The following is a 25,955-nucleotide window of genomic DNA, read 5'->3' on the forward strand; positions in this document are numbered from 1 at the left end:
GTATCAATGCAATGGGACTTGCTGTTTTTTACAAGTATTCAAAAATATCACTTTTTACCAAAAATGACAAAAATATTCATCAAAATTTGAGAGTGGTCCACATGTAGTACCTATATATGTAATATCAAAGCAATTGGACTTGTGGTTTTTAACAAGAAGTTTAAAATATCACTTTTTAGCAAAAATGACAAAAATATTCACCAAAATTAGAGAATTGACGATATCATCATGAAATGAACAAATCTGAGAGAGGTTTACCCAAGGTACATATACACCAAGTATCAAAGCATTCAGGCTTGTAGTTTTCAAGAGGAATTCGGAAAAGTAAAACATTGACAAGGACAATGGACAACAGACGACAACAATCACTCATATGATAATCTCTGCTCGACATAGTTGACAGCGGAGCTAAAAAGTCTTCTCAGCAAAAATTTATTCTTCTAAAATATTTTACAGTACTGTACTAGTTGCTGATGATGGTTCCCTCACATAACTTCTCATACAAATGTTGTCCATATCCATAGCATATACATACAGAAATGCTTAAAAATATGCATATTAATGAGGTCACTTTCCACAAAAATAAACTTGAATAATTGTTGGTTACACTCAATGTCATGTTAAAATCTGTTTTTTTTTTCAAACTGCTAAAAAACTCAGTTGTTACAGCAAACCGGTGGATACATGTACTATGACAGTATAATAGTGTTATACTGTGTCAAAAGTGTAGTGACAATACAAATATATCATACAGTAAAACTTACCCTTCTCCTTTACACACTGCATATACTGGTAATATGTTTGGGTGCTTAACTTCTGACACACTCACTTCCTGTCAATGAAACAAAAATTCAAAACTGAATACCATAATTGCTCTATTAGAAGCACATATAAAATTATATTGTATAATTATGTTATCTTAACACTGATAGACATTATTATTATTATTATTGTTATTATAAATGAAAAATCATATTTGTTTCATACTGATCCTTAAAATATGATTTATTTTGACCATAAAAATACCTCAAATCTGTAATAATAAAGCATATGCGCTACTAATATAGCTAAGATGGTATTCAATAAATGAAATTATTTGATGTACAGTATATAATATCCACTGCCATTATAATGGCTGGAATTAAATTGGCAAACTAAATTCAATTAGCACAAGCAAAATAAATGATTTTTTACCAATGAAATGCCTAGTATAGCAAGCTAATTTTTTATATCGACAAATGCTGAGAATATCAAACCCTCATGTGAACTTTGCTGATTAAATTTTCATCTTGAATGTATCATCATTGAATGGTACAAAAAAAAATGTTTTCACCAATATTGATGGGAATAAATATCAAGCCTTAAACATTCTGTCTATAGCTCTATGAAATAGGTTGTTCTGAAGTATGTGCACAGGGGTTTCTTTGCTTGGAGCTGATTGCAGGAAAGAGATTGGCTACCAATCAGCCATATTGATCTGATTACAGGAAGATGAATTACAATGGCTACCAATCAGCCATATTGATCTGATTACAGGAAGATGAATTACAATGGCTACCAATCAGCCAATTTGATCTGATTACAGGAAGATGAATTACAATGGCTACCAATCAGCCAATTTGATCTGATTACAGGAAGATGAATTACAGTGGCTACCAATCAACCATCTTGATCTGATTACAGAAAAATGAGAATTACAATGGCTACCAATCAGCCATACTGATTTGATCACAGGAAGATGGATTACAATGGCTACCAATCAGCCATATTGATCTGATTACAGAAAATAGAATTACAATGGCTACCAATCAGCCATCTTTATCTGATTACAGAAAGAAGAACTACAATGGCTACCAGTCAGCCATCTTTATCTGATTACAGAAAGAAGAATTACAATGGCTACCAGTCAGCCATCTTGATCTGATTACAGAAAGAGGAATTACAATGGCTACCAGTCAGCCATCTTGATCTGATTACAGAAAAGAAAATTACAATGGCAACCAATCAGCCATTTTGATCTGATTACAGAAAGAAGAATTACAATGGCAACCAATCAGCCATCTTTATCTGATTACAGAAAGAAGAATTACAATGGCAACCAATCAGCCATCTTGATTTGATTACAAAAAATAGAATTACAATGGCAACCAATCAGCCATCTTGATCTGATTACAGAAAGAAGAATTACAATGGCAACCAATCAGCCATCTTGATTTGATTACAAAAAATAGAATTACAATGGCAACCAATCAGCCATCTTGATCTGATTACAGAAAATAGAATTACAATGACTACCAATCATCCATCTTGATCTGATTACAGTAAGAAGAATTACAATGGCAACCAATCAGCCATCTTGATCTGATTACAGAAAATAGAATTACAATGGCTACTAATCATCCATCTTGATCTGATTACAGTAAGAAGAATTACAATGGCAACCAATCAGCCATCTTGATCTGATTACAAAAAATAGAATTACAATGGCTACCAATCATCCATCTTGATCTGATTACAGTAAGAAGAATTACAATGGCAACCAATCAGCCATCTTGATCTGATTACAGAAAATAGAATTACAATGGCTACCAATCAGCCATCTTGATCTGATTACAGAAAATAGAATTACAATAGCTACCAATCAGTCATATTGATCTGATTACAGTAAGAAGAATTACAATGGCTACCAGTCAGCCATCTTGATCTGATTACAGAAAGAAGAATTACAATGGCTAACAATCAGCCATCTTTATCTGATTACAGAAAGAAGAATTACAATGGCAACCAATCAGCCATCTTGATTTGATTACAAAAAATAGAATTACAATGGCAACAAATCAGCCATCTTGATCTGATTACAGAAAATAGAATTACAATGGCTACCAATCATCCATCTTGATCTGATTACAGTAAGAAGAATTACAGTGGCAACCAATCAGCCATCTTGATCTGATTACAGAAAATAGAATTACAATGGCTACCAATCAGCCATCTTGATCTGATTACAGAAAATAGAATTACAATGGCTACCAATCAGCCATCTTGATTTGATTACAGAAAAGAGAATTACAATGGCAACCAATCAGCCATCTTGATCTGATTACAGAAAATAGAATTACAATGGCTACCAATCATCCATCTTGATCTGATTACAGTAAGAAGAATTACAGTGGCAACCAATCAGCCATCTTGATCTGATTACAGAAAATAGAATTACAATGGCTACCAATCATCCATCTTGATCTGATTACAGTAAGAAGAATTACAGTGGCAACCAATCAGCCATCTTGATCTGATTACAGAAAATAGAATTACAATGGCTACCAATCAGCCATCTTGATTTGATTACAGAAAATAGAATTACAATGGCTACCAATCAGCCATCTTGATCTGATTACAGAAAAGAGAATTACAATGGCTACCAATCAGCCATCTTGATCTGATTACAGAAAAGAGAATTACAATGGCCACCAATCAGCCATATTGATCTGAATACAGAAAAGAGAATTACAATGGCTACCAATCAGCCATCTTAATCTGATTACAGAAAAGAGAATTACAATGGCTACCAATCAGCCATATTGATCTGAATACAGAAAAGAGAATTACAATGGCTACCAATCAGCCATCTTGATCTGATTACAGAAAAGAGAATTACAATGGCCACCAATCAGCCATCTTAATCTGATTACAGAAAAGAGAATTACAATGGCTACCAATCAGCCATCTTGATCTGATTACAGAAAAGAGAATTACAATGGCCACCAATCAGCCATCTTGATCTGAATACAGAAAAGAGAATTACAATGGCTACCAATCAGCCATCTTGATCTGATTACAGAAAATAGAATTACAATGGCCACCAATCAGCCATCTTAATCTGATTACAGAAAAGAGAATTACAATGGCTACCAATCAGCCATCTTGATCTGATTACAGAAAAGAGAATTACAATGGCTACCAATCAGCCATATTGATCTGAATACAGAAAAGAGAATTACAATGGCTACCAATCAGCCATCTTGATCTGATTACAGAAAAGAGAATTACAATGGCTACCAATCAGCCATCTTAATCTGATTACAGAAAAGAGAATTACAATGGCTACCAATCAGCCATATTGATCTGAATACAGAAAAGAGAATTACAATGGCTACCAGTCAGCCATCTTGATCTGATTACAGAAAAGAGAATTACAATGGCCACCAATCAGCCATATTGATCTGATTACAGAAAATAGAATTACAATGGCTACCAATCAGCCATCTTAATCTGATTACAGAAAAGAGAATTACAATGGCTACCAATCAGCCATATTGATCTGAATACAGAAAAGAGAATTACAATGGCTACCAGTCAGCCATCTTGATCTGATTACAGGAAGAATAATTACAATGGCTACCAATCATCCATCTTGATCTGATTACATCTTTAATCTAATTTTTAGTGGGAATAAATTTTGTACATGCAACAATAATGGCTCAATTTTGTTTATTACCCAGCATATGAATAAAACTCACTCGTTTATACTCCCTTTCACCATGCTCTCCCTTATTTAGACTGAGTTTCTTGATGGCCACCTTCTGCATATGATGTGGACCATTATGTTTAAATACACCTGTGTAGCAATATATAAGCAAAGAAATCTTAGAAAGAACTCTGGTGTGCTGCCTTGGAGATTAATAAACTCTGGTGTGCTGCCTTGGAGATTAATAAACTCTGGTGTGCTGCCTTGGGGATTAATATATTTCTGCACAATTTGAAAGCAATAACAGTACTAATGTTAGTATTATAATATCTGTGCTAAAGATGGGCTAAACTTAGTTATGGCTGTATTGACAGTTTAATTATGTTTGAAGACTTTTATTTGTCAAGTAATATGTGCACCTTAATAAATGCTACAGCTACAGTATTCACAAGATACCCGTACATCAAAGCCGAATAGTGTTTAGCAGTTCTGTGGACTCTTCGGGTGTCATCAAGTAATTGATTCGACAAACAAAGACAGAATGATTACTTAACTCATGTTACCACTTTGTCTAAGTAAACTTTGAACAAAGAACATTACGTACTCCTTATTTGTGTGTAGCACACTTCCAAAACAACAAAACAGCAATGCATGACAGAATTTATTGAAGACGATAAATAACTTTGTCAATACACAATGTCACAGGCCAGACTTTGATCAGTATAACTTCTGTATGCTGTAAATTTTAGACAGCAACTGAAAACTAATCAGGCATGAGAATTATCTCAGAATATCTATGTTAACATGTTGCATTTAACAACAAGTAGAATAGTTTAAAATTGGCTAATTAATATGTAAACTAGGTAATCTAATCAGATCTGTGCATATCCTGCAGCATTCATGCACTTATAAAATTTTATTGAAATCCGATTTGCAGTTCTTCATACAAACATGTAAATGCAGAGATAAAGACGAAAAATAGTAAAAAACAAGTGTATCATTAATATGCACATTTGAGTTGAGTGCCACACCCACCTTCATAAACTGGTCCAAATGCACCATCATCTGATATTAAGTTTGCAAAGTTATCTGTAAAATCTTCAATATCTTGGTATGACAAGTCATATAAAGTACTCAAAGGATCTTGGGACAGTGTTGACATGGTGACAGAAGGAGCCGCATCACTAGCAATCACATCATCAAAGCTGATTAAATCATCAACAATTTGACTGTTTTTATCATCTGGTAACATGGAAGAGGGACCTTCTGTATGTGTATTGTCATCCCATCCCATTCCTGAATGTTGTATTTGTTCATTAGAGTCATCATGATCATCTCTGACAGAAACTGAATGCAGGCCAACATTCAAATCTGATATTGGTTGAGTGGGGACAGTGGCTTTATCTTTTGCTATTTTAGATAACATGTGTTTTGCACCAGCTTCCCCTGTTATTGAGACACGGCCATCATCCTGCACCACCTCAAATGGAAAAGGAACACTACTTGAACTGGAACCATCAATGGTACATTCTCTATCTATCATGTCATCAATTCTAGTTTTATCCTCATCATTTATTGGATCTACATCATCAATCAAGTCCACCACAAGTTGTTTTTTGAATCCAACTTCTTGAGCATCTGGATTCTGACCTGATGCTGCTGGATCACCACCTGACGATGCTGGGTCACCACCTGACGATGCTGGGTCACCACCTGACGATGCTGGGTCACCACCTGACGATGCTGGGTCACCACCTGATGCTGCTGGGTCACCGCCTGACGCTGCTGGGTCACCACCTGATGCTGCTGGGTCACCATCTGATGCTGCTGGGTCACCACCTAACGCTGCTGGGTCACCACCTGACGCTGCTCGGTCACCACCTGACGCTGCTGGGTCACCAACTGACGCTGCTGGGTCACCACCTGATGCTGCTGGGTCACCACCTGATGCTGCTGGGTCACCATCTGATGCTGCTGGGTCACCACCTAACGCTGCTGGGTCACCACCTGACGCTGCTCGGTCACCACCTGATGCTGCTGGGTCACCACCTGATGCTGCTGGGTCACCACCTGACGCTGCTGGGTCACCACCTGACGCTGCTGGGTAACCACCTGACGCTGCTGGGTCACCACCTGACACTGCTGGGTAACCACCTGTTTCACTAAATGGGAATGGCTCACTGCTACTACATGTGTTGTTATCTTGCTGCACCAACAAATAACCAACCAGTTCATCAATGTTAGCCTTTGAATAAACCATAAGCAACTACATAATATATAATGTATTTATATTTGTGAGATTTTGAGTGAGTGAGTGTATGTGAGTGTGTATGTGATTGATTTTGGTATGTCTGTGGAGGCTTTCAGCAGGCAATGTATAAAAATGTCTGTGAAACACTTGATACCCCCATGTTTAAAATCACATATTGATATATAGATATTATTAGAGATTAAATCTGAGTACAAAAAAAATATTCCAAAGAAAAAACAAGCAGCCTCTCGGCTGAGATAGCTCCGCTGTTAGCAATGCACATTTCAATTAAAGAACAGAAGATATCATTAGAAAATGAACAATATGCATAGTATCAATGCAATGGGACTTGCCGTTTTCAACAAGAATTCAAAAATATAATTTTTCACCATAAATGATTGTGGTTTTTAACAAGAAGAAAATATCACTTTTTACCAAAAATGACAAAAATATTCACCAAAATTAGAGAATTAAAGATATCATTACAAAATGAATAAATTTGAGAGTGGTCCACATGTAGTACCTATATATGTTATATCAAAGCAATTGGACTTGTGGTTTTTAACAAGAAGTCGAAAATATCACTTTTTACTAAAAATGACAAAAATATTCACCAAAATTAGAGAATTAAAGATATCATTACAAAATGAACAAACCTGAAAGAGGTCGACATGTAGTACCTATATATGTAATATCAAAGCAATTGGACTTGCGGTTTTTAACAAGAAGTTGAAAATATCGCTTTTTACCAAAAATGACAAAAATATTCATTAAAATTAGAGAACTAAAGATATCATTACAAAATGAACAAATCTGAGAGAGATCCACATGTAGTACCTATATATGTAATATCAAAGCAATTGGACTTACGGTTTTTAACAAGAAGTCGAAAATATCACTTTTTACCAAAAATGACAAAAATATTCACCAAAATTAGAAAACTAAAGATATCATTACAAAATGAACAAATCTGAGAGAGATCCACATGTAGTACCTATATATGTAATATCAAAGCAATTGGACTTGCGGTTTTTAACAAGAAGTCGAAAATATCACTTTTTACCAAAAATGACAAAAATATTCACCAAAATTAGAGAACTAAAGATATCATTACAAAATGAACAAATCTGAGAGAGATCCACATGTAGTACCTATATATGTAATATCAAAGCAATTTGACTTGCGGTTTTTAACAAGAAGTCGAAAATATCACTTTTTACCAAAAATTACAAAAATATTCACCAAAATTACAGAATTAAAGATATGATCATGAAATGAACAAATCTGAGAGAGGTCTACCCAAGGTACATATACACCAAGTATCAAAGCATTCAGGCTTGTAGTTTTCAAGAAGAATTCGAAAAAGTAAAACATTGACACGGACGACGAACGACGACGGACAATCACTCATATGATAAGCTCCGCTCGACAAAGTCGACAGCGGAGCTAAAAATGGGCTGTCTCATATCACAATGAGGCTCCTCACTAGTCCTCATTTGCATACAAGTACTCAGCTAAGGATTTCACTAGGGGCAATGCTGCACAGGGTAGACATGGTAGTGGGACTATTTAATAGCTCAGAAGAACACTTCAGGTTCCAATTTATGTTTATGAAATGATGAAAGACAAAAAAGTTAAAAAAATTCTTTCAACAAATCTTGGCAATGTATTATTGACAGTAAACACTGGATTTATTCATGAGAAATTCTGACCCAGTTCATAAAGGGAATAGTTTTACAACTACAAGTTTTTATGATATTTAGTGTGTGGCACTTGCATGGCTTCTCCCCTCACTTTATCTGATGTTTGGAGGCACAATTTCACTTCAAGAGAAGGCAGAAAACCGGAAATGGGCATCTGTGACAGAAAGAGGATGCGGCTACAACATAGAATCTTTTCATAATTTTACTAAAAGATGATTCATTATTTAATTTTTATTTTTTTACAAATGTCCATCTCAGAACAACAAAATATATAAAACAGGCTGTGAAGTAGATGACAAACCCCCATTTTGTATAGCGTTATTTTGCCTCTAGAGGACCAGTAAATGATGTCACCAGTGAACACTGATAATTGAACCCATTCATTCTAGTATGTTAATCCCATAGAAGCGCTACTACTAAATACTACTATTTAAAAGTTGAAACGTGGTGAGGTGTTGTGCGTATGAATGCCATAATAGGTTTCTCAAAATTCCAAATGAAAAATCATGTTGTTGGTTGCGAGAAATCGGCAGAAAAAATAACTTGAAAGTGAAGACAGATACAATGTTCTTGCTATTAGTAAACAGTAAGTAAATAAATATTGTATGAGTTAAAACTAATTTATGCTAATATCACTTGAACTACAAGTACTCATTTCGCCCAACTTCCCATTTTTTAATTGACCGCTTATCACTTAATTTTCGACCGCACAGCATTTTCCAACCAGAAAACGAACGCATTTTCATTTTTTCCTTTCACTCGCTTATTGAAAACACCGACTGGTCACCCAAACACTGATCACTGGCACAGGAATGGTTGAAATGATACAGTTTGGGTATACAATGAGTATTCCCAAACAGAATCCAGACCTCTGCTCCCCTTTAATCAGCTTTGTTATTGAGAAAATAATTGAAAGTAACAATATCAACTCACATTTGGATGCTGCTTCACAACCCTCTGAACAGAATATACACTAAAACCCATTTCAACAAGTTTCTTGGTCACTTGTGGTCTTCCTATGAAAACAAGAAGACAATTGTAAGTGACATTTTCACCAGTACCTCCAGTACCTGACAAATTTTACATGCAAAAAATATGTTGCCATGGATATCATGATTAACTAAATAAATTATATTATATCACTGAATTGTATTATATCACTGAAAAAACAAGCCATGCATGAAACAGCCCCTGTTAGTTATAAAACTTAAGATGTATAGTTTGGTTTATAGTAATATAGTTCAAACATAAACATGTGAGAGATATGAATCAAGAAGCTGATGCTTGATTATGATTTTTTTAACATTAAAATGATCGACATTCAGTCACCTTGTATCTGATCATCAAACAAGTACTTGTCCATACTAAGAGATAATGCTCTGGAACAGCATTAATTAAAACAAAATGGCCATCGCTTGGCCATTTTGAATTGGATAGTCAAACCAATACATCTGTATATTTATATGATGTATAATGTATAAATAAAATTTGAACATAATCATGCAAAGCATGTCAGAACGGCATTCATTAAAAACAAAATGGCCACCAGTCAGCCATTTTGAATCAGTGCATTAGAGACCTATAACGACTAATGTATGTACCAAGTTTGAGCAAATCCATCTATAAAAGACCAAGATCCAGTTCTGGAATGCCAGAAATGCTTGAAATATTTAGATTACTTTTTGGCACAAAAACGGCCACTATTCGGCGATTTTGAATTGGATCGTAAAACCAATAAATCTGTATATCTATGACATGATGTATAATGAATATATACAATTTGAACATAATCAGTCAAAGTCTGTCAGAGATATGTCACTAGAACCGCATTCATTAAAACAAAATGGCCTCCTGTCAGCCATTTTAAATCCATCTGAAAAACAAAATGACTTGGATCAAGATCCCATAATGTCCAACATATGTGACAATTTTCAACAAAATCCATCTGTTAACATCTGAGATCTCCTTCCGGAATGCCAGAAATGCTTAATTTTGATGATTTTTCAGGACAAAAATGGCCACCATTCGTCCATTTTGAATATGATCATCAAACCAATACATATATATGTATATCTATGACATGATGAATAATAAATGTACAATATTTGAACTGCATTCACTAAAACAAAATGGCCGCCAGTCAGCCGTTTTGAATCCAATCTGTAAAACTGCGTTCGAACAGGGACTAATAAGTTTCATTCATAAGCCATTGCAGTGCATTCAAATATTAGATAAGAAATGTACATAGACATTGAATCAGATCTGATCGTTATGTCTTAGCAAATTTAAAACGAAATTATTGAAAGTGTGTGTACATGAGGAACAGGTCAATATTGAATCAAATCATGACAATGAATAATGGTCATCAATGAACACAAACTGGTTAAGGACATGATTAAAGATACAATGAAAATAAAACCAGCATGGGAAAGGAAAAGGGAGAGGGAAGGAAGAAAAAGCAGGAGGAGGGGAATAAAAATACACATTGTATTCAGGCTACACCAAATACAGGCTATGATTTAAGCTAATCTCATGTTTTTGCTAATTGGCTAGATTCAATTGCTTTCATGCACAGGAAAAAACAGGGGTTAGCACGACTAACAAATGCCCAAACTTGTTAAGAATATACAAATCTTCAGTCCTTTTAACTATGATTACTCAGTACAGTAACTAGGAAGGTATACATGTTAGTTTTATGGTTATAAAACAATACCAAATAAATTCAGAAAGTGCAGATTGTAGAATAACAGGTCTTGAAAACAATGTCCCTAGATGTGCTAGTATTAATTGTCATGCTGGAAATCACTTACCAAAATAAAAAGTTATGAATATAATGGTAAATTTTCCAAATGAACATTGAATACAATGGTGTTTTGGGTGCTTATCCCGGGCTAAACATTCAAGCATACTTTCTTATAGCCCATACTAAATTTAGCACGTTTTTGACCTTGTAGTCTGTTGTAAGGAGCTTTGTGTGAATGCTGCTGTGTGAAGTCACCAATTAATTAAGTATCAATTACACAGTCAAACAATACTAAGCTATTAAATCAACTGTCAAGTAATGTTAGATGTGTCCTCTTATGAAGCTGTATAAATACCAAATTCAAATTTGAATGAGATTTGTATATGCATAACTGAATTACAGAAATGTATGATTTTTATTAAAATGGCCACCATTTGGCCATATTGAATTGTAATGAATATGAACATACATTGTATGTATGATGTATATACACGTATGAATATGAATGGTCATGGTTTATCATATAGTTATAGATATAGTTCCAGAACTTGTTAAAACAGAATGAGTTAGCAAATGAGTATATGTGCAACATGATGTACAATGTACATAGATATAGATTTGAATAGACATGTCAATATATGGCAACACAACAGCATTAGTTATCAAAATGAACATTGGGCAGTCATTTTGAATCTGAACAAAAAATCTCAGACAGACACAATTTTGGAGAAGCAATATCAACAACTCTGTGGTCATTCACAATTTTAGAAGTCAATAAATTCCAAGAAATAATTATGTGGTTAAATTTTCAGAAGGAGTGCAATTCCTAGCCAAAAAATTGTTCACTTGTCGAAACCTCAGTCATAGGGATGCAAGATTTAAATAGGAGTGGTATCAGACTATACTGTATTATTATTATTATTATTATTATTATGGTTTTATTTCAGACATAGTCCATATATAAAGAAAAAGATACAAACAAATATGTAATAAAATAAAATGACAAACCATACAGATTTGAAAACTATACTAAACTCAGTAGACTACTTTTGTCCAATGCTGCACTAAGGTAGACTTCCATTTCACATCACTATTGAGCAAGGCACACACAAGTGTATTGTTTGATGTTCGTAATCGATCCATAAAAGCATAAATTAGCTTTCTATATAAACTGGTAAATGTGTTTGTGCGGTTTTCAAGGAACATAGTGCTTGCGCTACAGTCACGGGCGTACCCCAACAGTTTACGGAAAGCATTATTATAACTGACCCGAAGGGCATTAACGGTAAGTTTTCTATACATACACCATAAATGGCAGCAATACAAACTAGAACAGAATGTTTTAAATAGCAAAAGTTTGACTTCGTTGCTGCAGTTCTTAAATTTACGTAGCATAATGTTTGCCCTCACACAGAATAAACGTTTCTGACAATCAATGTCCGCATCGTCTTTCAGGTCACGAGCTATTTTATGTCCTAGATAATTAAACTGGTCAACAAAGTCAACATTATTATTATATAAATACAGTGGAGGGCAAATGTCCATGCAATTACGACCATAGAAATGCATAGATTTAGACTTGGTTGAGTTGTAGGTAATGTCATGCTCTTCAGCGTATAACTCACAAATATGTAACATTTTGCGCAAACCTTTAATAGAGGGCGCAATTACACACATATCATCTGCGTAGCTCAAATTGTTTACAATTTTATCGCCAATAAGACAGCCACAAGGCATGCTATTGAGTGATACACTGAGATTATCCATATAAATACTAAACAGTGCTGGGGACATTACTCCTCCCTGTCGAACTCCATTGGAAACATTAAAAAATTGTGAGATAGTACCGTAAAATCTGTATTAGAAGCCGCATCCCTAATAGAAGTCGCACCCATTCTTTTTAAACAATTGGGAACCAAAAAATCATCATTTCTCATATGTGTAGATGCTCTAATAGAAGCCGCACCCCCTCTATTGGATTGTACCATTTTAATAGAAGCCGCGGTTTCTAATACAGATTTTACAGTACTTCCCCATCTAACACAGTACAACTGGTTGCAATACCAATTTACAAGAACACAAATGATATACGCTGGAACATTACGTTCAATACACTTGTTAAATAACGTCCAATGGTTAACTCTGTCGAACGCCTTGGACGCGTCAAGAAAACACACAAATACACTGCTACCAAGGCTATTATACTGGCGAATGGTTTCTTTTAAGAGCAGAATACAGAGATCTGTGGAATGTTTCTTTTTAAAACCAAACTGGTTGTCTGTAGTTTCAAAAAACTTATCACACCTCTTGAGTAATATATGTTCAAAAACTTTTGACAAAACAGATGTTATTGCAATAGGACGATAATTGTCTGTGCTGGTAATATCTCCAGTTTTATTTTTCAAGAGTGGCACTATAACAACTTCCATCATAGAGCGAGGGAGTGTGCCGTGCACAAAGAATGACGACATACACATTGACAAATGCGTACTAACACTGGGAGCCGCATACTTCAAGTGTTCTGCACATAAACCATCCATACCACTAGATTTCTCTAGCGGCAGGTTTTTAATAATCCCATCAATTTCCACAGAGGACACAGAATGAGTATTTTCGTGAATTTCAGTAATATTATTTAGCACTTATATGTGTCATTCGTGATGGAGTTCAGAGATGATTCAAAATATTTCGCCCACATTTTTGTAATGTCCGTCTCACCAGACGCATTCCCAACAAAGGAAGGAATGAAAGTGGCGTATGATTTCGTGACTTCTTTCCAGAACGAGCGTTCATCTTTATTTAAAAGGTGAGTGGCTAATTTGTCTGCAGTCATATGAGAATGTGCAGATTTGCAGTTGCGCAGTGTAAGTTTGAATTTAGCCCTCGCTGACCTCATCGTGTCATGAACCGCGCCCTCTCTTGGTTTGCCAGCAAGACGCCACAACCAAAAGCACTCACGTGCAAAGCTATGCGCATCCTTAACAATGTCATTCCATCCAGGGACTGGTTTAAAAGACGCAAAAGCCTTCTTGCGTACGAATGTTAAGTCCGTCGCTTTTTTTTAAGAGAGTTGACAATATTCTCGTAATAATCATGAATATTTCTTTTATGATCAGTATTCTGACAGTTAACATGCGTACAACCCAGGGCGTCCACTGGTAAAACAATATTATGCAGGCCAATATCCGTGTTGTGAGCGTATTGGTTCATTTGTTCCGTCGTGATGTTGGACCAGTCAAGACGTATTGATCGCTCCTTACAATTCCCAATTATTAAGTCGCATGATTTCATGCTACTACACTGGAAGGCAATGGTCATAGGCATATGATCTGATGCAACATAGTCATACATAATGTTAATACCAATTATTGCACAATATGCAGTATTAGAAGCAATGCAGTGATCTAGCCATGAGGTCGTGTGATGTGCTTCACTCACATATGTAAAGTTGTCACCTGAATTGTCTAGCATTTCAATGTCCGCGATTCGTAATTCGGCAGCATTGCAGAAATCACGTAACTCGTTACCGAAATAGGACTGCGAACGAGGATCAGTATTCCAATCACCAATAACAAGAATATTAGGCGTACCACTTTCCTGAATGATGGCGTTAATTTTTGCTAGATAGTCCACAAAGTCGTCTCGGTTTTCAACATTATTCGTTGGAAGATAAACACACAAAATGAAAAGCCTATTGTTGTCCTCCAGAGTGATTTCCGCACCAAGTAATCTGGGGTCATTAAATGTTCTAATTTTAAGCGCACTTCCAAGTGTTTTATTCCATAATATAGCTGTCCCTCCATAAGGCCGACCAGAAAGTATATCACTGCTTGTATCAATGGCCGAAACACCAAATGCATAAAATTCACTGTGAATCGTAGATAAGTACCCTAGGTCGTCATTTGTTAGCCAGTGTTCCTGAATTAGACAAATATCACATTCATCACATAGTTTATTGACAATTGGTCTACTAGACTTTATAGACCTACAGTTATACGTTATGATGTTAAGGTTCTGCATTAGTTACGACGAGGAAAGTACTTGCGCACCAACACTTCTTCCGGCCAGGCACTCGCATCCATGATTTTCTGAAAATTAGGCACTGTAGTTGTAATACAAAATGATGAATATGTACTAAACTTAGTATCAAGACGATCACATTTAATATCGCTGACGTTCATGTTGGTTGATATATATTTATCTAGCATTTCAGCTGTAGTATCTGGACCCAGTCTGGACACGAAAACACTCATTCTTTTATGAACTACAGTCATCTGGTCGGCGGATTTACGAGTACCAATCAAAACTTTACGGTCAACTTGGCGTATGTTCGCACGACTATCAGCGCTCTGCTCATTAGACTTATGTGAGTATTTTCGTAGCTTACGGAATGAGTCCGGGTTTGCAGATGAATCATGTATATGTATATCTGGATTCGTTGTTCCGTCGACAAGTGCACGTGCATAGCTACGGTGTCTATATCGGTGACGACGACTGCGTTGTATTGTGAAACCGTCTGAACCATCATCATGTTGATCATCATTTACACGTGTTTGGGTGCACTCCTGGCTATCAGTAATTACATGTACCTCATTACGTAACTGGTCGTTAACATTAGGTCGAGTTGGCGGCAAGGTAGCTTGAGTTTCAGGCTGACAGTCAGGATAATGCGAATTTGGATTGGTGGACACTGACAGACACAGCTTGTTTTTTATATCACGAATATCATTAAAGACATCCATGAAACACTTGTTGATCACACCTACAGATTGCTTAAGTGCCTGAATATCACACTTCGACTGGCTATTGTTTTTCAGCAACAACGAGAAATCTACGTGATCCATAGTAATAGGCGGTAATTTCGACAAGTTTCTAGCAACAAAGCATGGTATATTGCTAGGATCGATCTCCTGGAGCAAAACAATAATATCTTGTACATTGTTGAGTGATTTCTTAGCACCCTGTCGCCTGATCAAACGACGAGAGCTGTGGCATCCACAGTGTTCAAACAAAAGGCATTTTGCATTGTCAATTTCAGACTCACCAAACGTATCCAAGCACAAGTTTACAATAACATCATTTGGCAAGATATCCATTTTATTTACAATAAAACAGAGCATTTCATTTATCACTGGTATAGATGTTGTGGCAGTGTCATTGCTGTCACGGCTCGATCCAGTAGCATCGAAGGCCAGGGTAGAGTCAATTTGGCCATTGTCTTCGGAGCTACTCATGGTCAACGTAGTTTTGAATCGCTTATTTCTACACGGTCCACATAAATCAAGATCACCTTGACAAAGAGAAACTCCATTAAATGTTCCACAATCACAGCAGCAAATATAATTCATCGTAGACTAAGTCGAGTACAAGATCGGTTACTTGAAATGAAGAGCCGAGCTACGACACGTCCTACCAACATGGCGACGTGGCGTCTATCTATTATATTTATTTGATTTAATAGATGGACTTGCAATTTCTGTAAATAAATTCTAAACAACATTATCAGTAACAGGAGAAAACTACACAACATGGATGTACAAAAAAATTACTGTAGTTGCAGTCAGAACATATCTTACCTTGCTTGTCATATTTATGAGCTATGTCTCCCTCTCCTTTTCGTCCATGTTTTCTTTTAGTTTTTTTTTGTTTCATCGGTGCAGCCCCACCAACAGTGATAATTTTATTGTTCTTTCCAATCTGTACATTTCCACCACGTATATAATTATAAACACTACTTGCGCCCATCGATGTAAAATGGGGCTCATCGTCAGAATCTGAAGTGTGAATATATTTATAGCAACAATTTTAACGTATATTATAAACACTACTGGTGCCCATCGATGTAAACTGGGTCTCATCGTCAGAATCGTCAGAATCTGAAGTGTAACAATTTTAACCCTTTCAATAATTTAATATATTGCACAATTTTATGTATTTTTCTACATTACATCATTTTTGAAAATAAAATATGGAAACAAATGATGTCATGACATTCCCTGTAGTTTCAGTCAGCCATTTTGAAATTAATGAACAATAATTGAAGAGCATCAAGTTCAAATTATGTTCAATATATGTACCAAGTTTAGAAAATATCTGTCCATACATCACCGAGATCCAGTACTGAAGTGATAGATATACTCAATTTCGATGAATTTTAAGTTCAAATGGGTATACATATGTATCCAATCGTGTATAGATTGAGTAGGAGACACACAGAACATTAATGTTTAAGAACAACAACTAAACAAAAATTAATCAAAGAAATCTTAGAAAGAACTCCTGTGTGCTGAAAATATTGGAGGCATATAAAAAAATTAATTAAAAATTTAAGATTAGCCTTCCAAACAAGAAGCATAGCAACTAATATTTGTCTACTATTTGAGATGCATAATGTGAATACAATGTAATCCACATTATTGAAGTTTATAGTACTCCTAGAAAATAAATTTAATTTCAGATCTGTGGTTTGTAGTCTAATTTATTCTAGATCACCGCTACCACAAGTTCAATTTAAATATGACTTTTTGAGAAATTGGCTAATAATAATTACAAGCCGGTAGGCTGGTTGGCGATCCGCTCCGCTCAAAAAAAAAAGCAACATGTTTTGGCTGTTTCCATGGTAGGACATGAACGTGTAGCTAACGTCGGTTTATAACTAAATAGACCCCGTATACGAAGTTCGCAAAAAACATTCAGTCTTTAGAAGTCACACTCAGCTTATTATTAGGACATATTACATTTATTATTTACAACCGTTTTGCGATAGTATTTTTTATAATGAAGGCAGCATTTACAGTTCATTCATTGGGATTACGTTGTTACAGTGTAACAATGTAGATGCCGATGATCTTTTACCAGTGCACAACGTAGCCAAAATAAAAAGCATGATCATTTGAACACTGCTATTACAAAACTGGTAGGAGGTAATAAATTTGGGGCGAAAGTATCCAAAATCAGTTTTTGGCTATTGCAATGGCAGTGGTAGGCCAGGATTTTTTCCAATTAGTGATGGTACGATACGGACGGTACAAGTATGAACAAAATCAGCCAAGCCGAAAAAATCACAGAGGAGTTAATAGACATAAGAAAAGCAAACAGAACCGTGCTTTTTAATCGTAGAAATGTAGGGTGAGATACATTTGGCGCGAATGTATTAAAAAAATCAATTTTTTGGCTGTTGCCATAGAAATGGTGGGCCAGAATTTGTTTTCAGATTTTACAACCTAACTAGAGTGAAGGTGTGAATTGGCTGCCAAGTTTGAAACTATTAGCTCAGCCAAAAAAATCACAGAAGAGTGAACAGTTACCACAAATTTGGGGTCAAATTTCTCAGTAATAAAAAAAAGATATCAAAAATTCAAATAGTAACTTTGTGCCCACACTCAAGCTGAGTAGAATGAGCTATGTCTGAAGTGTTTTATCCCAAATTTGTAGAAGGAAATACATATGGTGCGAAGCTATCCAAAAACATAGTTGAACTCTGGTGACCTTGCCCTTTGTTATATAATATAATTCCCTTTATCATAGTTTCTTTCAATATAAATATGCATTGTCATAATTAATTTTGAATACAAACAAGTTTTGTGGTTGAACCAACAGTGGGGAATTAGTCTACTGAATGTCCTTTAAAGATGTAAATATCTTAAAAAGACATTGGTGCCTTATTTGTATAATTATTTTAAGGGAAATAATTTCCAGCTTTATTCAAAGTAATTCAGATATTTTAGTATGAAAACAAATGCCTCATCGCAGAAAAAAAAGTGCTGCATTTAGACGTGAATAGATTCATAAAACATGCAAGATTACAGAAAATCTTATCTTGCTTTTGCCCAAGTATTTTGTACAGGTGTCTGTCAAAAATTAATGATTCACTGAGACAAATATGAACTGCCTCATTGTGTGGCTACTGTATTATATGAAAAGTAAAAAAAAACACCCTTTATGAATAGCTATCATGTTGCAAGCTCTGCTTTGTATGCAAATCAACTTAAATAGTTAGTTGGTGTCCAGTGGAGGGAGAAGTCAACAGTACTGTTGCCTCCTCAGAATCTACATCTTCAAACACTGCAATCTTTGAAGTGCGTTTTTAAACCAGTATTATAAAAACTCTATCATTCTGTTCTAATAGCTGAAACATATTCCTGTGAGTTTTCATTTGTCGAATGAACTGTTTGTCAAATACAGAATACATATATTTTAGAACAATTTTCTTTTTAAAATGTGGATGAAATGTTTTGCTTTTTATGTATTTTTTATGTATTGTTTTTGATTTGATAACTTTGAACTAAACTGATTTTCTATTAGCTTCAGATCTTGATCAAAGTTTGGCACCCAGTTCATAGGAGTGCTTATATTGATTTTCTGACATCTTGTTACCAAACGCTTCAGCGTGGTATTAAGAGTTTGTTTTCAGGGGTGGGTGATACCAAGGTGGGAAATGGATGCACATATGGTGTTAATTCCTTGAATTGCAATATAGAGGGTTCAGGCTGAAATACAATATATAGTGTTTTCATGTTTCGTCTGATATTTCTGTGGTATTCTGCTGCTGTAAGTAATGCACGATTTGTTCCGAAATTCAGTATATTGTGTGTATTCCAGGGTTATTCGTTTTTTGCTGAAAACACCCCTATTTTTTAGTGGCAGAGTTTGAATAGTCTCACTCCCACTGGGAAATCTGCATTGTTGCTTGAATGTGAGTTAATTAAACACATTTTCCAGACCGGCGAAAGAGTATGCAACAGCCAATTTTAACAGCCTGTCACGTGATTTTAGTCTAAATGTCAACATGAACAGGCTAGTCCATTTTACGCAGGAGTAATTGGGAGTAGAATATGTGAGGGATAGTATCAACAGAGATGTGTATAGTGAAAAGTAATATCTATCCTTCATTTACATCTCTGAGCATTTCTGTTTTAGTATATTGGTTTGAAAATGTTGAACTTGCATGATTTGCAATGTGTTTTTTTAATGGGACTCCCCTATTGATCGAATCCCGGGTTTGAACGAGAACGGCACACCACGTGATTCGTTTGAATACAATGCTGATGGCAAACATGCCGTGTTACTGCGGTACTCCACTGACGGGATGACTTACTGCATGCTACAACTTCGCTTGTGATGTTGCTTGTTAGCCATGGATTACATGAATCTTGATTACCAGTCAAATGTTGCTCATTTGACGTTGGTAATCTTTATTTGGAACTGAGTAACTTCCTGGTACTTCGTACTATGATAAAAATCAGTCAACATACATACATACACTTCCTCTTCAATTGTAACCAGTACAAATTTGAAAGAGATGCTTTGTTTGAAAACGTAACCTTATCCGGTAATCTGAAAGCACTTTTCAATAACAAAAATTCTGAAACCGTCCAAGCAATTGCCAAGTTTATCAGCGACTGTTTCAATAAAAGAGAGAATTTCATGAAAAGCAATTTACCAGCTGCCTCAAAATAACACCAAAAAAATATTTATATAATAATATTTTCACAGTATTACTATTTATTTCTTTTTTATTATTATTATTACTTATGTATTTTATTGTTCCTTATATCCTTATTGTATTCTAATCTAGATCCCAGAAGGGATACGATATCAATAAAGGTTGTTATTATTACATCAAGTTCTCACAATCGTAGTATTCCATGTGATGTACACCTAATATGCCAAAAATGTTGCTGAACGATTTGAACTGAATAAAAATAGCAGACGAAAATTTGTTTACAAAATAAAAATACTTCGGTTGCCAATGAAAACCGGTAAAAAACAAGCAATATGTTTTCGGCTGTTATCATGGAAGGGACATGAACGTGAAGCTAACGTCTGTTTATAACTAAAACCGGGCACCTGATACGAGGTTTGCAAAATAACATGGCAGTCATTAGAAGTCACTTTATTTTATTGTTAGGACGTATTCAACCGTTAAATGTATAATTTCCAATCGTTTTGCGATAGTATTTTCTAGATTGGAAGCAGCATTTACATTTTATTCAAAGTTCAAAGCTGCGTTGGGATTCCGTTGACAGTGGTAACAATGTCGGCGCCGGTGATCTCTTACCAGTGCACAACGTAGCCAAAATAAAAGGCATCATCATTTGGGCACTGCTATTACAAGACATTGGCTGTTGCCATGGTAGCGGTGGGTCAGGATTGTTTTTCCAATTAGTGATGGTACGACCTGCCTGTCAAGTATGAACCGTGACAAAATCAGCCAAGCCAAAAAAAAAAATCACAGAAGAGTTAAAAAACCATTCCTGCTGAACAGTTACTTTAACTTCGGGGTCAACTTTCTCATTAATGAAAAAAGATATCAAAAATTCAAATAGTAACTTTTTGCCCACACTCCAGCCGAGGACAATGAGCTATGTCTGAGGTGTTGTATCACAGGGAGTTGGACAAACTTGTGTATTTTAATAAATTATTGAATAATAAAATGTTATATAACTTTTCTTTTACCCCCCCCCTTCCTGGTATCTATTTCAAGTAGTTTTGTCAGGTTCAAATCGTTTACCAGCATTTTTGGCATGTTAGATGTACATCACATAGAATACTAGGATTGGGAGAACTTAATGTTTGTTGACCACCTGGAATCTGAGTTTTATAAATCTTGAAGGGCTCTCGGAAGATCCACCCGCTGCCTGGACCCGCAGTAAAATCTCCGATTAATATGGAGCCGCAACCATCAACATCGATATACCATGAGGTTTCTGCTGGCGACGTTGCGGCATTACTCAGTTCCAAATAAAGATTACCAACGCCAAATTAGCAAAATTTAACCGGTAACCAAGACTCAGTCTATCCACGACAAGCAAGCAACATCACAAACGAGGTTGTAGTGTGCAGCTCACGAGTCAGCGACGACCGATTTCAACGAAAGTCATTTCGTCAGTGGAGTACCGCAGTTGCACGGCATGTTTGCCAAATGTACAGATCTGTGGAGGAACTTTTAACTTCAACATCAACCGTGTATCGTAGTCGCACAGTTTAAGTTCTGGTTCTGTCGTGGTCCCAACTAAAGGGCGACAGTCGTCGTGTCGCGTCCTGTTCGATATGGGACTCACAGCGACGTATACAACGCGTGTAAAATACATTGTTTATTTACATGAAATTCGAACACACGCTGTGCTACGACCACCGCGCTTAAACATCCACGAGTTATTTATTCGGACGTCTGATTATTTTATTTTCACACGTACAGCGACACGCGTTCTACACTGACAAGCGTTGCTAGGTCGCAGCACTGTCTTGGAGCATATTAATGGGCAATTGGGTTCCCCGATCTAAATTTCTATCCCGGTTTGTTGCACGTTCTTTTTTTAATATGAAATAATCAAATATGGGACATGTGTATAATAACAGAACCCCACACCCTCCCCGTGGCTTCGCTCGTGAAAGTACGGCAGCAGGATACACCGCATCACTCGTGAAAATAACTTCCATACGCAATGAAAGCCACGGGGAGGGTATCTGTCATAATACTTCATTATCACTGAAAACATTTTTCCCCTGAAATAAATTCCAGTGAATATGCCATTTCCCTCATACTATATTGAGACACAGCGCAGTGAAAATTAGATTCGCATGTAATGCTTGAAAACATGTCAGCAAAAATAAATTAAGTGAAATTCTACGTGACTTCATAATAGTTGGAAATGAACACATTACACCCGACCCTACCACTCCATATACAATGTAAACTACACCCCAAAACATCCTTTCACCCACAGTTACTACCGTGTTTCACCAGTGTATTCTATTTGACGTCAGAAGAAATTGAAATAAACAAATTAATTATAATTTCAGCCTCTAGTTGACCACTGATTAAATAAACTACCTCGTCTTTATGTCAACTTGCAGTTATTCGTTGCCTACATCAGTGACTTCAAAATATATGTTTCAATCCCAGGAATTTCACTCGCTGTTAATTGCATGGGAGTGGCAGTCTTTAATGAATTTCTATTGTCATGTCAATTTCTTGCGATTACTCGAACAGCTGTAACCACATACCGCCTTGGTGCTGTAATTAAATCTTGGTGTAAGCACCATATGAACTATGAACAATGCATGTGAAGCCAGCTGTGGGGTATATTCAATCCTATAGATTTCTCATTGTTTGGTAACTATTTGCTGCAAATGCAACAAAAATCAATATAAAAAATATTACCCACACAGTATTCTACAGGTTACTTGTTTTCTGTTAAGATTTTATTGGTAGGTTTGCAAATGTGTATCAGACTGTGCAATCTCTCCATGAGTTGGTTTTGAAACCCAGTATAGGATTCTGAGATACATTACCAAGGATATTATTACAAGATAAATCATTTGCTTCATTGAACACATACAACAATGCATATTTCCACTGAGATCAGTGACCTTTGATGTGTATCACCAGTGATCAGTCAAGTAGAAACAGTCAAAATATTTTATCAGATTTTCTCAATTTTTGCATGATATTTTCACACAGGACATCTGTTGTTCAAACTCAGGGAGGACTTTATACTGATGAATAAGGTGACCAAGTTTGATGAAGTTTGGAATAGAATTAGTAAAGTTATTATGCACACAATAACAATTGTTAACAACGACGACAACAACAACAACGACGACAGCGCCGGACAAAATTTTTCCCTTAATATACCTTTCCCTTCCATCTTTGATGGTACGGGCAAGGTAAAAACAGTTTTTTGTTGTTGTTGTTGCTATGGCAATGTTGGGCCAATTTTTTTATTAGATTTTTCCTAATAACTAGGGTGAAGGTGAGACCTACCTGCCAAGTTTGAGTGAAATCGGTCAAGCCAAAAAAATCACAGAGGAAATAATACGTGAAAACTGGAAATCACACATAGACATACACACACAAACCTACAAAAGTGATTATAAGGGCAATCCTAGCGGAGCGGATCGCCAAAATAATCAAAACTGGTAAACTAATCATGTCTGAATTACCTCAGATCATCTATATACCAAATTTCAGTAGATAAGCCAAAAAATTATGAATTATTAGGGAATTGATATGAACAGATTTTAACCCAAAACTGATAAGGTCTGTGCATCTATGTATTAAGTTTCATTGAACTGGAATAATTACTTTTTGAGAAATTGGTAGAAAAGTAAATATAAACAATTTGGGTAATTATAATATGCACACACTTTGTCATGTTTTATATTATATACCGGTACACATTGTTCCCAAGCACCTAGGTTTCATTGAAATCTAACCAGTCACATTCTTAACAAGACATGACATGTCATGTCATAGCCCCTGCTCAGAAAAAAATTCAAAAACTTATATTGAACTTAGTTTGTGTCAGAGTGAATTAATTCATTATGAGCTGTATTAAAATTCTGTTATTAAATGTTCAGAATTGATGTGTTACAATTTTAGGGGGTGGGGTAAAAATTTATTCATTTGGCTTTTCTGAGACAATTTATAACTTGTAACATATAATGCGATGTGCACTTGTAAACAATTATTACCTGTCCCTGTACCAACTTTGAGCAAAACTGGACGACATATCTGAGAAAAAGCTGTTAACAGCTAGAAAAAGCTTGTTTTTTTTTAGATTTTTGAGGGAAAAAATGGCCTCCAAGTCGTAAAACTTTATCCAATCAAACAGGTCATGAATGACACTGAAAGTTGCAACATATAATTTGTCCAGTTTTTGGTTTGGATGTAAATTGGCAAACATGATTTCTATGGCATTCTCAGCAAGAACACCAGAGAGCAACAAACAAGTACAACAGGTAAAATGACATGCAAGTATGCAAATCAGATCTGCAAATATGTTGAAGAGTCAGTGTTGTGTCTGTTTGGATAAACTTCTTTGTACAACTGTATTCATTATACAAGAACACCGTCAATCACAGAACTGTTCCAGCGAAAAACTTCTGATATTTCAAACAGTAACATGGCAATGATACGGTTTGTCATACAAGTACTAGCACTAGATGAAGAACTGAGAAACTGCAATGATCCTTGGTGTACATTACCTGTGTCAACAACTTTACTTCCCATGTACTTCATGTACAGATCTACATGTAGTTTATGGCCCTGAATTAGTTTCAATATCTCTAAATAAGGACAAGAGTACTTCTCATATGACAATGATACAAATAAAGTGCAAGAATCAAGAAAAAATATTATCAAGTTTTTATTATCATACATTAATATTAACAAATCATGTGAAATTGAACTTTTATGTACAGAGAAACACATATTTATGCTTTGGTTGACAGCACTTCTCAAAAAAAAAATAAGACGACCTGCAAAACTTTATACAATTGTCAGACATGCAGCGAATAGTATGCTTTTGTAATACATTGTATATGCAGTTTTAGTGGCTTTGCTTTCCGAGAAAAAAATTCTGGCTCTGCACCTGAAAAAAACAAAAAAACATTTAGTCAAAAGTAAGCAGAGATTGTAGCATATATGCTCCCATTAGCTGTTAAATTTAATTAAAAAAGATATTTTTGTACTGTCTTTTCAGTACGAAAATATATTACTTAATATATTTATACCAGCCAGAAAGAAATTGCAAGTTTTCACTGAGCAATTAGGAATATACATGGACAACAATTGATGCATTTCTAGCAATATACTGTTTGAAAGGCTGCAAGATGTAATGAAGTAGCGAAGTAGCGAAGTAGTCTGACTGGCTGGGAAACTGCACAGTACATACAAAAATTGTATGCTCATGATATATGAGCAGCTCCACCAAATATAAAAATATTCTTTCCATAGTTATGACTCTAATGTGAATGTGATTTTCCACTCCTTAGCAATAGTAG

At 35.6% G+C, this 25,955-nt stretch overlaps 1 protein-coding gene across 1 annotated transcript in view; it reads right to left on the reverse strand.

Annotated features, from left to right (window-relative positions):
• The window catches only part of LOC102803662 (uncharacterized), a 67,416-nt gene that overhangs the window by 29,703 nt on the left and 11,758 nt on the right, over positions 1-25,955 (reverse strand). The window contains exons 6-10 of the mRNA XM_085500545.1: positions 16,742-16,939; positions 9,356-9,438; positions 5,504-6,713; positions 4,521-4,618; positions 765-832 (exon numbers count right to left, since the gene is read on the reverse strand). Coding sequence (XP_085356671.1) covers positions 765-832; positions 4,521-4,618; positions 5,504-6,713; positions 9,356-9,438; positions 16,742-16,939 — 1,657 coding nt within the window. The remainder of the gene's footprint in view (positions 1-764; positions 833-4,520; positions 4,619-5,503; positions 6,714-9,355; positions 9,439-16,741; positions 16,940-25,955) is intronic.

Source organism: Saccoglossus kowalevskii, chromosome 6 (genome assembly GCF_978046115.1).
Source record: "Saccoglossus kowalevskii chromosome 6, keSacKowa6.1, whole genome shotgun sequence".
In the NCBI taxonomy this organism is placed as follows: domain Eukaryota; kingdom Metazoa; phylum Hemichordata; class Enteropneusta; family Harrimaniidae; genus Saccoglossus; species Saccoglossus kowalevskii.